This window comes from Tetrao urogallus (assembly GCF_951394365.1).
Source record: "Tetrao urogallus genome assembly, chromosome: 12".
In the NCBI taxonomy this organism is placed as follows: domain Eukaryota; kingdom Metazoa; phylum Chordata; class Aves; order Galliformes; family Phasianidae; genus Tetrao; species Tetrao urogallus.
Window position 1 is genome coordinate 13,691,341 of NC_136825.1, and position 13,028 is coordinate 13,704,368.

At 42.9% G+C, this 13,028-nt stretch overlaps 1 protein-coding gene across 1 annotated transcript; it reads right to left on the reverse strand.

Annotated features, from left to right (window-relative positions):
• Nucleotides 1–165: 165 nt before the first annotated feature.
• On the reverse strand, nucleotides 166–4,999 carry SNX20 (sorting nexin 20; the record flags this gene model as incomplete). Its single annotated transcript, XM_079541364.1, has 3 exons — nucleotides 166–834; nucleotides 3,016–3,167; nucleotides 4,825–4,999. The coding sequence occupies 3 exons, from the start codon at nucleotides 4,997–4,999 to the stop codon at nucleotides 166–168; spliced, it is 996 nt and encodes a 331-aa protein (XP_079397490.1).
• Nucleotides 5,000–13,028: the final 8,029 nt, after the last annotated feature.

The following is a 13,028-nucleotide window of genomic DNA, read 5'->3' on the forward strand; positions in this document are numbered from 1 at the left end:
AGTAAATACAAAATTTCCCAGCATGTTGAGAAATACTTGATATTTTTTTTCCCTATGAAAGTTATGTTATCTTAACAGGTAATTTCCAATTATTACTCTTTCAAGATATTGTGTTCAGGAAAAGGAGCAGGCAGCTTTGCACTTTAGAGAAATTGCTTCTTATATTCATTTTACATATTCCCGAACTGCAAGCTCTTTCAGGGAGAAAACACGTACGGGATCTTTTTTTGCCTTCCATTCTTCCAGTTTCTCTTGCAAAGACAAAAAGTCCTTGCCAAGCTCATATGCCAAAGTGATCATTGCTTCTAACAATGGAATGTAGTACTTGTGACTGCTACGCATGCACAGGTGTGACAGAGCCTTTTCCCCGTATTCAAAGGCACTTGCTGCATTTCCCAGGTCCTTGTGGCACACCACGACAGCACAGAGGGTAGGGACAGTTGCAACAGGGTTGCCTCTGGTCAGCCTCTCCTGCAGACCGATGACTTCTAACAGGATTTCCAAAGCCTTGTTGTACTGGCCACCCCGCAGGCAGCCGTATGCTTCCTGAAGCTCAGGCTTTGTTAAAAAGTCAATAAATTTTTTTGATCTCCTGATATATTTCATTGAATACAGAAGCCTCAGGTAGTCCTTAAAGGCCAATTTTCTCTCATTGATTATTTCGTCTGTGAAGTTCCCTGTTAGGGCTTTTTTTGGAAAGGTCATATCTTCCATTTCCTCACTGAAGTCCTCCAGAAGATTTCTGTGCAGTTTCTCAAAATCAGAATAACGCCGTTCGATTACAGACTTGCTGCTGTCAAAGCTTCCAGTTTGCAAAATTATGATTTTATACATCTAAACACAACAAAACAGAAAAATGAGAAGGACCATCCTAACCCTACTGCAGCCACATCTTTCTGTACAAATACTTTGCTTGTAACAGCCGTGGCTGCTGCAGTCATTGTCAGTGAACAGAATGAATTTCCCAGACTTAGTAGTGAATGCAGTGTAATTTACGTTGGCCATAATACTCAGAAATGTTTATATCAGACACTTTTAAGGATTTGGAGGCATTATTGGTGCTGTGAAAGAAGGAATATTTGGCATTAATATTTGGTGTATGCAAAAATAAGATGGAGCAACTCTGGAGTCTCTTTTCCCCTCTAAATCTTTGTCCTGTAATTCATACTTACTTGGCATATAAATAATTCAAAGAAGTGACACTTCTACAGAAGTCTGTATGTGCTAGCCAAAATCCTTGTCTAACAGCAGCACTGTCCCACATTACCAGTACTCAATTGTATGGCTTCTGTAGTTCTTCACTAGCGTAAAATAACTAATTAAAGTAAAATAACTAATGAATATGATATTCAAAATAGCTGCAAAATAACATTGAGTGTTATGTGTTGTACAAATATATTCTCCTGTGGTCCTGATCCAAATACAGCAATACTGAAGAAGGGCCAAATATCTGGTATGCGTAAACCAGTGGAGCTCCAGGGGGGCCAGTTTAGCCATGTCCCTGTGCGCCAGCCAAGGGCAAGGACTGTTGGCTTGCTAGCTTTTGGATGATGACCGTGTTCGCATTCAAGTTTCTCCCATTCTCACTGAATTATACAGCAACTGGAGCAGTTTAATGCACACGAGTTGTTTTCTGTGCTGGTATAGAAGGGTGCAAAACTGTACTAGCAATGGCTTCTTTCTGATTCTATTCCTTGTTGTTTTTTTTTTTTTCTTAAAGAGAAATTCTCTGTTTTAATCTTCATAAATGATCTTTACAGGCACTTCTTGAAAGGCTTGTAAATTTGAGCTGACTTCTCTGATCTCTTTTCATTTATAGGCACTGTGACATTTTCCTGTATTTTGCCCTGCTCCCTGCTGAAAAGTGTATATACTCTTGAAGCATATCCAAAGCAATCATATGAGCAGTTTTTAAAGTTATCATTTTATCAAGGGCAGCTAAGTGAATAATTTACAAGTACTTGATTTTTTTTGTCTTTATGGAGCACGAGAAAGGGGAGAAATGATGTTTAATTAAACCGTCATTCAGATTGGCTCAATTTTGTTGTAACGTAGCTGTGTTTAACTACCTGCATGTACACCAAGTGATAACCTTGTCCTCTTACAGCTGTACTAAAATATTTTTAATCAATAAGCTGGATACTCTCCAGCGTGTGCAAGACAGTAGCATCTAAATAGGTGTGTATAGCATGCAACAAGATCCTAGGATAGTTTCTAGACTGTAAATGTACCTGCTTTAAATCCTGAGCTGCATCAATAACAGCAGAATGACTATTAGCATTTTTAATTTATAGATCCTAGAGGCTGCTGCAAAACATCCCTTTCTGAGAATCACCAACCAGGGTACTGAAAGAGACTTGCTCTAGCTCAGTTCTCCACAAGTCCAGGAGTAGAATTAGAGAAAAAAAAACAAGTCTTAGTGCTTTGAGGAAAAGATAGCAGAAATCCAACCTGTTCTTCATTCCTGCCCCTCACACTTATGCTTCACTTTAACATGGAATAGAAAAATGTCATTTAATGGACCTCTGGGTAGGGAAGGGGAACAATCCCAGAGGAGTGCTAGCTGGTGCATGTCTTAAGCTTTGTCAACAGCAAAGAATTTTGCACTTGTGCTAACATAAATCTTCAATGTGTAAGTTATATAAATATAATGCAGCTGTTAGTGCAGCCTGGCTCAGTGCAAGTGTAATCTCATGGATATTTTTATACTTGTATGAATTTCTTTAATGTTGACAAGCCTATAGGTGTGAAGGGTATTTGAGTACTAATTTGCTTGATAGCACTTCTCTACTGCTGCAGGTCTTATGAAGCAATTGTCAGAGGGTTTTTTAGGGGCAGATCCACCAGCTATGCCTATGTGAACAGTGAGAACAGGTTCTACTTGGTAGGATTATGGCTTGCAAAACTCAGACGTCAGTGAGTCTTTCATGTAGTGAAGCGTGCTGTGTGCTGTGCAGATCCCTGTAGAGTGAATAAAAATTAATGATCTTCTTACATATTCATTTTTTCACTTACCACGTATTTAGACAAGTGGTGCTCTACAATTCTGGTTGATGGAATTTCAAATAGGAGCTTGACCTGTCTACACTGGCTTTTTTCATTCCTCCAGTATTCCTGAAGCTCCTTAGTAGTCATTGAAGAGTTGGGACGTAGGGATGCTTTGGAATCTAAAAATGATATATTTAGTATTTCAAATTATATTGTGTGTGGAAAGAAACCTTTTACACATTTATTGTGAAAGCAGAGCTTGGAATTTCTTCATTGTAAAAGCAAAACCTAGAGCATGATAGATTAAATGATTTCTCTGCTAACAAAGACAGCTCCAGATGCTCTGAGGAAAACTGTAGTGCTCTGGAATTGGAAAGACAATAAATTTGCTGTAATGTGTACATTCGTTATTATGGAAAAGCATTGATAAGAAGCATTGTATGTCCAGGTTGTAACCTCAGGCACAGTCTGAGCAGGAGGTACACCTCCCCATTCTACAAGCAGCCCCACCAAACCCTGACTTGCTCTTCTGAGTCAGGTTCTTCTCCAGGGTCGGAGGAGACAAGGCTAAGATGTTTCTATCATTGCTAAGGTGAGGAGATAATACAAAGCAGATGCAAATTCAGACTAGTGTTGAAATACTGACCATATTCAAATACTGGGACCGTGCAGTAAGAGGCTAAAGCTGAGAGAGAATGAAGAAGGTGTACAGTGATAGGACAAGGGGGAATGGTTTTAAACTGAGATGGGAGATTTAGGTTAGGTATTAGGAGGAAGTTTTTCACCCAGAGGGTGGTGAGGCACTGGAACAGGTTGCCCAAGGAGGCTGTGGATGCCCCATCCCTGGAGGCATTCGAGGCCAGGCTGGATGTGGTTCCGGGCAGGCTGGTCTGCTGGTTGGTGACCCTGCACATAGTGGGGGGGGTTGAAAGTAGATGATCATTGTGGTCCTTTTCCAGGCCGTTCAATGATTAAAGGAGAAACTCAAGTAATCAGCTCAGATGAAGAAGGAATTTTCACATCCTCCTTTTCTTTTGTAGCTGAAGTGATGCTACACTTGTGATATTTATTTGCGCACCTCCCTCACCACCCACATACAGTCACAATCTTGCAAAAAGTCCTCTAAAAACGTAGGTCAGCTGGTTTAAGTGTTTGCTCATGGGGGAATTTGACATAGCTTTCCAAAAGGGTGATTTCTCTGTCTTTGAAATATGGTGACAACAGTTTTCATGAGGTGGCATAGAGGCTAGCAAAGTGGATAAAAAAAATGGTGTATCTGTATTTCAGTGGGCACATCATTCTCAGTCTTCTGTCAGCAATGTTTCTGTCAATGCAGTCAGCTGAAGTCTTATCCAGCATTCAGATAATGGAAGTGAATGACCACAGATGAGTGGGAGGATAAGTGCTTGATACAGAGATAGAAACATAAAGTACTTCCTCAGTGGCCCCATTTTTACATGTTGTTAATCGTTTGGTCATACAGTTTCAATTATCAGTGCCTTTGGGGTTTGGCTCACTCTACAAAGCATAATTTATTAGAAAGAGGTGCTGTTTATAACAGTTTTACAGGCTGAAAATCTTGATGAAATTGTATATGTTATGTTTATATATAATATTTTATTTAATAACATATAGTAATGTTTGGCATAGTAAAAGCCCAGTGCTGCTTCTTCACAGGGTGTGTGAGAGACTACTGCCTCAGGTTCATATCAGTCAAGTACCTGGTGTCCCTGCTGATACTGCTTTACTATTGTAGTAAATAAAGCAATTTATTTTTTTTTTTAATATAACGGGTTAACAGCTACGTGAAGAATAAAATGAAAGAGTGGTATCTACCTTGGTCCTTGGAACCTTTGTCTTTTTCTGGATTTTCTTTGCTCATTTCACAAGAAACTTCAGCTTTGGGTTGACTTTGTTCTTCGTCAGGAGGAGCTGTGATAGAAAACGTAGCAATTGTACTTGCAGCGTCCAGCAGCTCCCTTTCTGCTGTGCACTCTGGGTCCTGCTCCATTGCAAAGCTGTCACAAAAAATTATAAAAAATGTGACATTACTTAGTGACATGCCTTTAGAAGATCCAGTCTGGTAATCTTTTTTTACTGGCTTGCTCATTGCTCCCTGTGAACATGTATGAAGGCAACCGTTGTTTTATGGAAAGTAAAGGGAATCACTGAAAAACATAACTTCATTGGGAGGTGATTTATTGTTCTTGTATTTTGCCCTCAACCTCACAAGTGTTAGTTCAGATGAACTCTGAGATTATTAGCATCACTACCAGCCTGGCTCTCTTACATTGCTAGAAGTTACTGTTCTAAAGACTCCCAAACTTGCCATCTGTTCTTAATCATTATGTGGGCCCATAAGGCAAAATAAAGTGATATCTGTAACAGTATAATATTTTAGTTTTATTTCATAGTTTCAGGTTCTCTCCAGAGATTTGTCACTACATGTTGAGAATAAAGTGAGCCTGATAATGCCTTGTTGGAAGGTGATCAGAGTTTACTATGCACAGCATTTAGTCCATACGCTGCGCTGCTGATAGGTTTGTAGGTCTGTCCTCCTCGGACAGATGTTTTGCCAGATACTCATAAAATGCTTAACAAAATATACCCCTACTCTGTAGAGTGGACTGGTTATTCTGCCATGTAAATGTCCCCTTAAGATGTTGTTGTTGTTGTTCAGTAACTATTTAAAACATCATTGTGTTCTACTAGCAGTTGAGAATGTTTTAAGAGCATCCTAACAATTCTGCCAGGGGGCTGTGCTTGGTTAGTATGAGGGAGATATTCTTCATAGTTCATCCAGTGGGTGGAAATCAAATAACATGAAAACCTGCTCTAAACGAATCTGAGTTTCCTTGCTAGAAATGTAAAAATAATGCACAAGGAGAGGTTATTAAGCAAGGCAGGCAGAGGTGTTACTACATATCGTTTTGCCACCACTTGTCTTCCACACAGTTGAGCAATACCTGACACAGAGGTGAGGAAACTCCTTCAGCAGACCTATTGATTTCTGGTAAACTATACAAGGAAAAGCAATTACTTTCCCTGCTGGAAATAACAGAAGTGCTTTCCTCTAACAACAGTCTTTCTTTCTTTTGCTTGCCTTGGCTATACAAGAATGTACACATTGTTACTCTCATTATTAAGAGAACCGCGAAAGCCCTTATTTTTGGAATTTGGACTAGGGGACGAAGTCTCTTCGAACTTGATGAGTAGCCAGTTATTTCCAGTTGTGACAGTTTCTACCGAGAGTATAAACTTTCCAATCTTTGTTTTTCACGTAAGTATAATCTCAGATACACCAGATTGAATCAGAAAAATTTTCTTGCTTGCAAGTTTGTCTAGCCTGACAAGCAAGAGTGTATTTATATTCAAGTATACATATTTACATATATGTATATTTAATGTTAAATATATGTGCGTACATGTATAAACGTAAGTGTAAAATATGATTTCTCTGAGAAATGCAAATATTTGCAAGACTTCAAGTATCTGCCTTGAAAACTATTTGTACTTCACAGAAACATTTTGTTTCACTTTCACACCTGCAAGTCACCGTAAGCAGTTTTAGCTAAACAACTATTTTTACACTTAAAAAAAGAAAAGAAAAATGGAAAACAATTCAAGGAAGCGTGCAGCAAATTGCAGAGTTTTACTTTGACCAGACAGCGGGCCTGCTCTCTGTCAGAGTAAACACCCCTCAAACTGAGTTACAAGTAACAGCAGAAACAGAAGTGCACAGAATGCTCACCTGCAAAACGCTGAGGAGGTTTTAGCTGTGGTGTGTGTGTAGTCCATAGGAAGTCAGGAGAGGCCTGCTTTGCATTTGTAAAAACAGACTAATACGCGTGTGTGTGCTTTGAGCAGGCACATTCTGTGTGTTACAGAAAGGAAGGAAGAAGTCTTGATTAAATCAGACTTCCTCGTCCAATTGGCTTGCTGTTTTGGTGCGTTAAGTTTCCTATCTGCCTCAAACAGCTCGGCTGCTGTCTGCAGACAAGATGCAGCAGCCACAAGGGCAGGACTGCAAATCCCAGTCAGTTCTACACGTGCAAACATAAAGCGTGGCAGAGGAAAGCGCTGAACAGTCAATGCAATTACAAAATCAATGGAAACGTGTCCGCATGGATTTCTGAAACCGAAAAACCCCACGCTTAGCAAATAAGAGATTAGGAAAAATGAGTCAAGTATGTAAATGCACTTATGTGGAAAAATATGCCCTGTAGGACTCTTTAAAGTAGAGACTTAACATCCAGTTCAGGAAAGAACATGCAGATGGTACCACAATAAATAGCCTTGTTCAATGTAAAATTGCACTTCTGACAGAAATCCTGATTCCACACAGTGCTTAAATATATGATTAATTTCAAATATCTGCTTAATTGAAGTTCAAAAAGGAACATTATCATATTTGACGTGACTACTAAACTTGAAATGAACTTGTGTGCGCCTAAAATTAATCCTGTACTTCAGCTCTTTATTGAGCTGAGGACAAAGCGAAGAAGAATGATGCATTAATCCACACATCCACTGGCTGAGATGCTTCCTATTATAGTTCACTTTGCTTTGGAAATTTGCTTTAAAGCACTGAGATAACTATTTCTGGGGTAAGTAGTGTGGATGCTATCTCTTTAGCAATGTAAGTTTCCCTGTTGCCAAAGCTCACTCAATGAAAAACCAAGAGATTTTAATGCAGCACAAATGTGGGAGGCAAGCATCCAAAGAACCACATGGATCCTGCCCCACGCATTCCTTTAGAACAAACAATTTCAAATAATGTAAGATCAGGGCCAGAAACTGACAATGTCTCTCTTCAGCTTTATTCACAACATAAAACAATGCCAACTTTAACTTGGACTCTGTCTAAATGTAGACATTTTGCCAAAATAGTTGTCAGAATGATGAAAAATCACTCCTATGCAACTCCAGCCATACTGGCAAAACCCTTAATGTGAGGGACTGGCAGAGTCCTTCAGCCCATTTAATGTGATCCATGCGGAAAGTGATTTAAATTATAGCAGAAAAGAAATGTGTGCTTGCCAATACAGCTCTAAGGTGTAGCTGTACCAGCCAAAGCTTTTAAGTGTAGACAAGGCATGGGTTTCTGGCTCGAGCCTCGTTCCTTTAAAGTTAGATTTACGGGTTTGGTTACAATTGTGAACGAAATCCAAGGAGGATTTTGGTGCATTTCACTCATGCTGACGCTTCACAGACATATCTGAGCTTTGAATTCTGAATTTGCTACTTCATGTGTTGCCAGAAAACAGTGTATTACTTTGTGGTGCTTCATGCTCTTGTCCTGGTCTTGAAGCCGAAGGAAAAGGAGAAAGTATATTTTTCACTTAATTAAACATAAAGGTCATTATTAATAATTTCAGAGTGAGTACCTCCTAGTTTTTTTAATCATCCAGGATAATTAGATGTGAAATCTGCAATTATGAGCATGACTGAGTGATATGAAATAGCTTATAAATCAAGGGTGTTCTGCAGGAATTCTGCCTGCCTTGGCAGCATAAGCTATTCTGTTTACATCTGGTTCCTGAAGGGTGGGTTGGAAGCATCCCCAGGACTACTGCTAACCCCATTGGCTGTGACATCCGTGTTACCTGGCTGCTGCTCCCATACTCTCTGGCTTGTTCCAGGCAACCCTTGACCAGGACCAACTGTTGTTTAGCAGTGTTTTACTTTTCTTTTACTTTACTTTTGAATGTCTGCTTGATCAGCACATTAAAAAAAAAAAAAAAAAAATCTACATCATACAGTAGGGTTTGTAAGCAGAGTGCGTAACTGATAGCTCTTGCTTTGTACTTTCAGTTTCACTTTCAGCAGTCAAATATAAAAGATTAAGCAGCAGCAAAGGGGAATGTTCACAGGAGCAGCATACCATTCTGAGACGAGCAAGTGCTCTTACATTCTAAATTAATCTGGGTATTCATAAAACAATGGTAAATTTTAATGAAAAAACGTACTGTGTCACATTCAGTGGTGGAAAAAAGGATGCTTATGCACTGGCTTACTCAGAGTTTGCATTCTGCACAAGCACTGACTTTGGCTGGCATACATAAAGGCCACAGTATTAAATGCATTTACTGAGGAATATGGAAAAAATATTCTGCAGTAACATAGGAGCTAGGTGAGGTTAAAGTTGTAATACTGCAGTTTACAGAAGTGGTCGTCATAGGAATTATGTCCTTCATGCATATTTAAGAGGAAAGGACCCATTTTAGGAAGAGCTGCCTAAAACTCGTTAATTAGCCACCAGATGAGCTAACCTTGTGATGGCAAGGTAAGGATGCCTTTAGGGAAAGACCAGTGTTTGTGCTTTTGATGGTTAAAGAATCAGAAGGGACTGCTACAACAGTGTTATATGTTGTGCCTTGATTTGGACAGCTAACGTTTTCCCAATCTCATAGTTACAAAAACCCCAACAGAGAAAATACTTAAAAGTCATATTAGCTTGAAAAATGAGATAAACCACCGTTACATAGGAACTGCAGTTTACTACCAGGTTTTTTCCTGTTATAGCGGGCATTGCAAACTCCTATTTGAGTTAAATATGGCTGTGATACCCAATTATAAAACCTCTTCAGCTCCAGCCCTGTGAAATACAGCTTCAGATGACCTCCTAGGGCTTGTGCTGCTTTCTGCTCTCAGGCTCCAAGCTATGTGTCTAATCCTTACTTATTTTAGCAAATAATTCATTAGAACTGCAGGTAATGAAAAATACCAAGAGGGGGCAGAAATACCCAACATATTTGTCCAAGACCTCTTCTACCATACAACTAATATTTAGAAAGTGCTGTGATGTTGACTTTTATGCTTCTGCAGGAACTTTTCTTCTCTTTTTTTCTCTTACTGCAGCTGCATACTTACCGTTTCCATGTTTGAAGTGGAAATAATCATATGTTCTGCATGACTATTCAGCACTTCTGGGTACTGATAAATGTATAGCAAACTACTGTCCTGGCACAGCACAAAATACTGTTCCATGATATTTATATAATGTTTAATTGTATGCTGGTGTGTCTTCTAAAAGTGGGTTTTGTTTACAATATTTCATTATTACAGAAAGTTTTACCAAGAGTGCCATTTTAAAAAATATTGTGCTGCTTAATGGCAAATACATTGTGTTGGTGTTACAGACAGGGTTTGTAACATGAAAGAGATGCAACAGGCCCATTTTGCGCTGCCGAAGTCCTGCTATCACTTTACAGCTCTTTCATACTTCTAAAGGAGCTGCAGAGTAGAGTAACAGGCTTAGGCTGCCTTCCAGCTGTGCTCTGTCAGTGGCACGGAGCTGCAGCGCACGCCCGGCGGCTCTATGGGATGTTAACATGGGATATTAGCACGGGTTACATCTCAGGGCACTTCTGTCTGTGCACAGCGACAGGCTTCCTAAATGGTGTGTACACGTTGGTCATTTTCCCTGCTGATAACACTGAGAGCCGAGTACATAATCACATAAGCACGTAATTACATGGACTAGATAAGCATTTTTAAATATTTGCTTTTCAGCTGCTGGATATGCCGTGTAAAGTCATTCCTGGCTTGTATTTTGTTATCTAACTCTTCCAACGTGTCTGTCGTTTTTTCTTTTTTTTTTTGTCGGCACGGCGTTAGTGCTTACAGTCGCGTTCCACGTGTGGTTTATTTATAGCCGAATGTAAACATGACAGCCTTTGGGCTAACAGGACTTCGGCACACACGGTTTTGTAGGCGCGGTGTGAAAGGCAGCAAAGCGCAGCTAGAGATAGCCACCTGGAGGCTTAGCACAGCATAGCCCGCTTTGCAGCTACGGGAACGAGGCGGACCGCTTAAATCTTACTGTACTTTCTCTGCTGTTTATTGGTTATAAATTAAGCAACGTTGAGAGGGAATCCTGCCGTTCAGTGCCCACAGTGCGGTCAGCAGCTGTGCCGGGAGCCGCGGGCAGTGCGGTGGGACGGGGCTCAGCGCCCGCTCGTTCCTGCAGCACTGCTCGCCCCGAGCGCCACCGCCGGCTGGACTCAGCACAGCCGTGCTCAGAGACCGCGTGCTGAGACGTTGGGCTGCGGACGAGCTGCAGCTGGCTTCGCGAAGCCCCGTATCAGCGCCGTTTCGCGCACCTGTGCGAAGCCGCTGGCGGCGCGCGCGGAACACGGCAGGGCCCGTCCTCGGCACGCGCTGCCATCGCGACAGAAACGGCTGCGGCCCACGCGTCCGGCTAGCCGCGCCGCCAATGGGCAGGCAGCGAGCACGGGCGTCACCCAATCAGCTCCCCCGCAGGTCCCGAAGTGGGGCCCGCTCCCGCCTCGCGCTCCGCGCAGCCAATCGGCGCCCTCACGAAGGCCGCCCGCCTCTTCCTCTCCTCCCCGAACCTTCCTCTGCGGCTCACACAACCTTGACTACGTAGAAACCTCGAGTCGGCCCGTCACCGGGCGGCGCTCTCCGCCAATGACGACGCGAAGCGACCGTGTCGCCGCTCCCTGATTGGCTGCGCGGGGGGCGAGGGGGGCGGGCCCGGCGGAGAGGCAGGCTGCGTTTCGGTGGCGGAGCCGCGGTGCGCCGAAGATGGGACCGTGAGGCGGGCACGAGCGGGTGAGGAGGCGCGCGTCGTCGGGCTCCCTCAGGTACTCTCAGGTATCCTCAGGTAGGGGCGGCCCTCGCCGGGGCGCGGCCGCTCCGCTCGAGCGCTCCCGGCGGCGCAGCGTCCACCCTCAGGCCCTTCCCGCGGCCCACGGAGCGCTTCGAGGCCGCCTCGCCCGACTCGGGCCCGGGAGCGGGCGTTGTGCCGGGCGCTCGGCTCTGTGCCGCGGCCGGTAGGGCGAAGCGCGGTTGGGGCCGCGCCGCGGAGCCGCGGCGGTGCTGCCGAGTCTGGGTGGGAGGGGCGGCCTTGGAGGCAGCGGCGCCGGGGCTTTCCGCCGGTTACCGGCTGGGCTCGTTTTTCCTCCTGGGCGGAGCGCGTGTGTCAGAACGGGAACCTCTAACCGCATTTAGCTTTTAGAAATGCTGGATTTATTGATATTGGCGGGTATTTTAATTGATATTTTGAAGAAGCTTCTTAATTCTTTCCTCGCACGCCGTGTGAGAGCTGCCTGCAGCCGCTGCCGGCACCTGCTGTTCTCATCAGCTTTGTTATAATCGCTCCTGGCACGCGTGCTTCTCAGCTGGCTTTTCTGTGCCATGGGAATGCTTATCTATCCGTTCTGTTATTATGGAACGGTGTCTTTGGAGTGGGGGAGCGGTAAATAAGTTTTAATAGACGTTTTTGTGTGGTGGTAACACGCTGGTAATGAACTCTGTCATCGTGGAAAACTCGTTAGCACTTTATTTAGTGGCTTTGTGCCATCCCTGTGGACGGCAGGACTTCCAAAGGCTGGCTGTGCACGGTGTAAAGTTATTTTGAGATCTGATTGTAGCTATTGATGTGTTTTCTCACTGAATTCTTTGCCATTGTGTTAAGATTGCATACTGCTGCAGCGCAGCTGCACGTGGGGTAGAATTAGGGGGTTGGTAGCTGCAAACAAAGCTTTCCTGATGTGTTCCTTGCTTCTCTTCGTAAGCTCTTAAGCAGACTTCTTTTAATATGTTATTATATCCGTACTTAGTGTTATGGTTACTGAAAGGAGGACCTGGATCCTTGCAGTATCAGGTAGTTGCATCGTGTGGGGCATTGATGAGCTGCGTGGAGGGACTGTGAGAAGGGGAGTTAAATAATTTCAAAAATGAAAACACCTGAAAAATGCATGATTTTCTATAAGGTGCCACAGCAGCTTTGTCTAAGTGTGGCATGACTGGCACCTGTGTGTAACATCTTGGAGATGAAGAGAGCTGGCATGGCTCTGTCGAGCAGTGCCTTGCTTGGAGGCATAGCAGGGCAGATAGGAAGGTGTGAATTCCTAGTGGCTGAAAGATGCTACGTTGCTTACAGTTAAACTGCTCCTTGGCTGTTATTTTCCTTCACATGAAAAAGTTTAAAACTTTCTTTAAGTATGTTGAAGATAATTACTTGTAGAGTCTTTCTGATAGCTTCTGGAACTCAGATCAGACTGAGTAGGGGA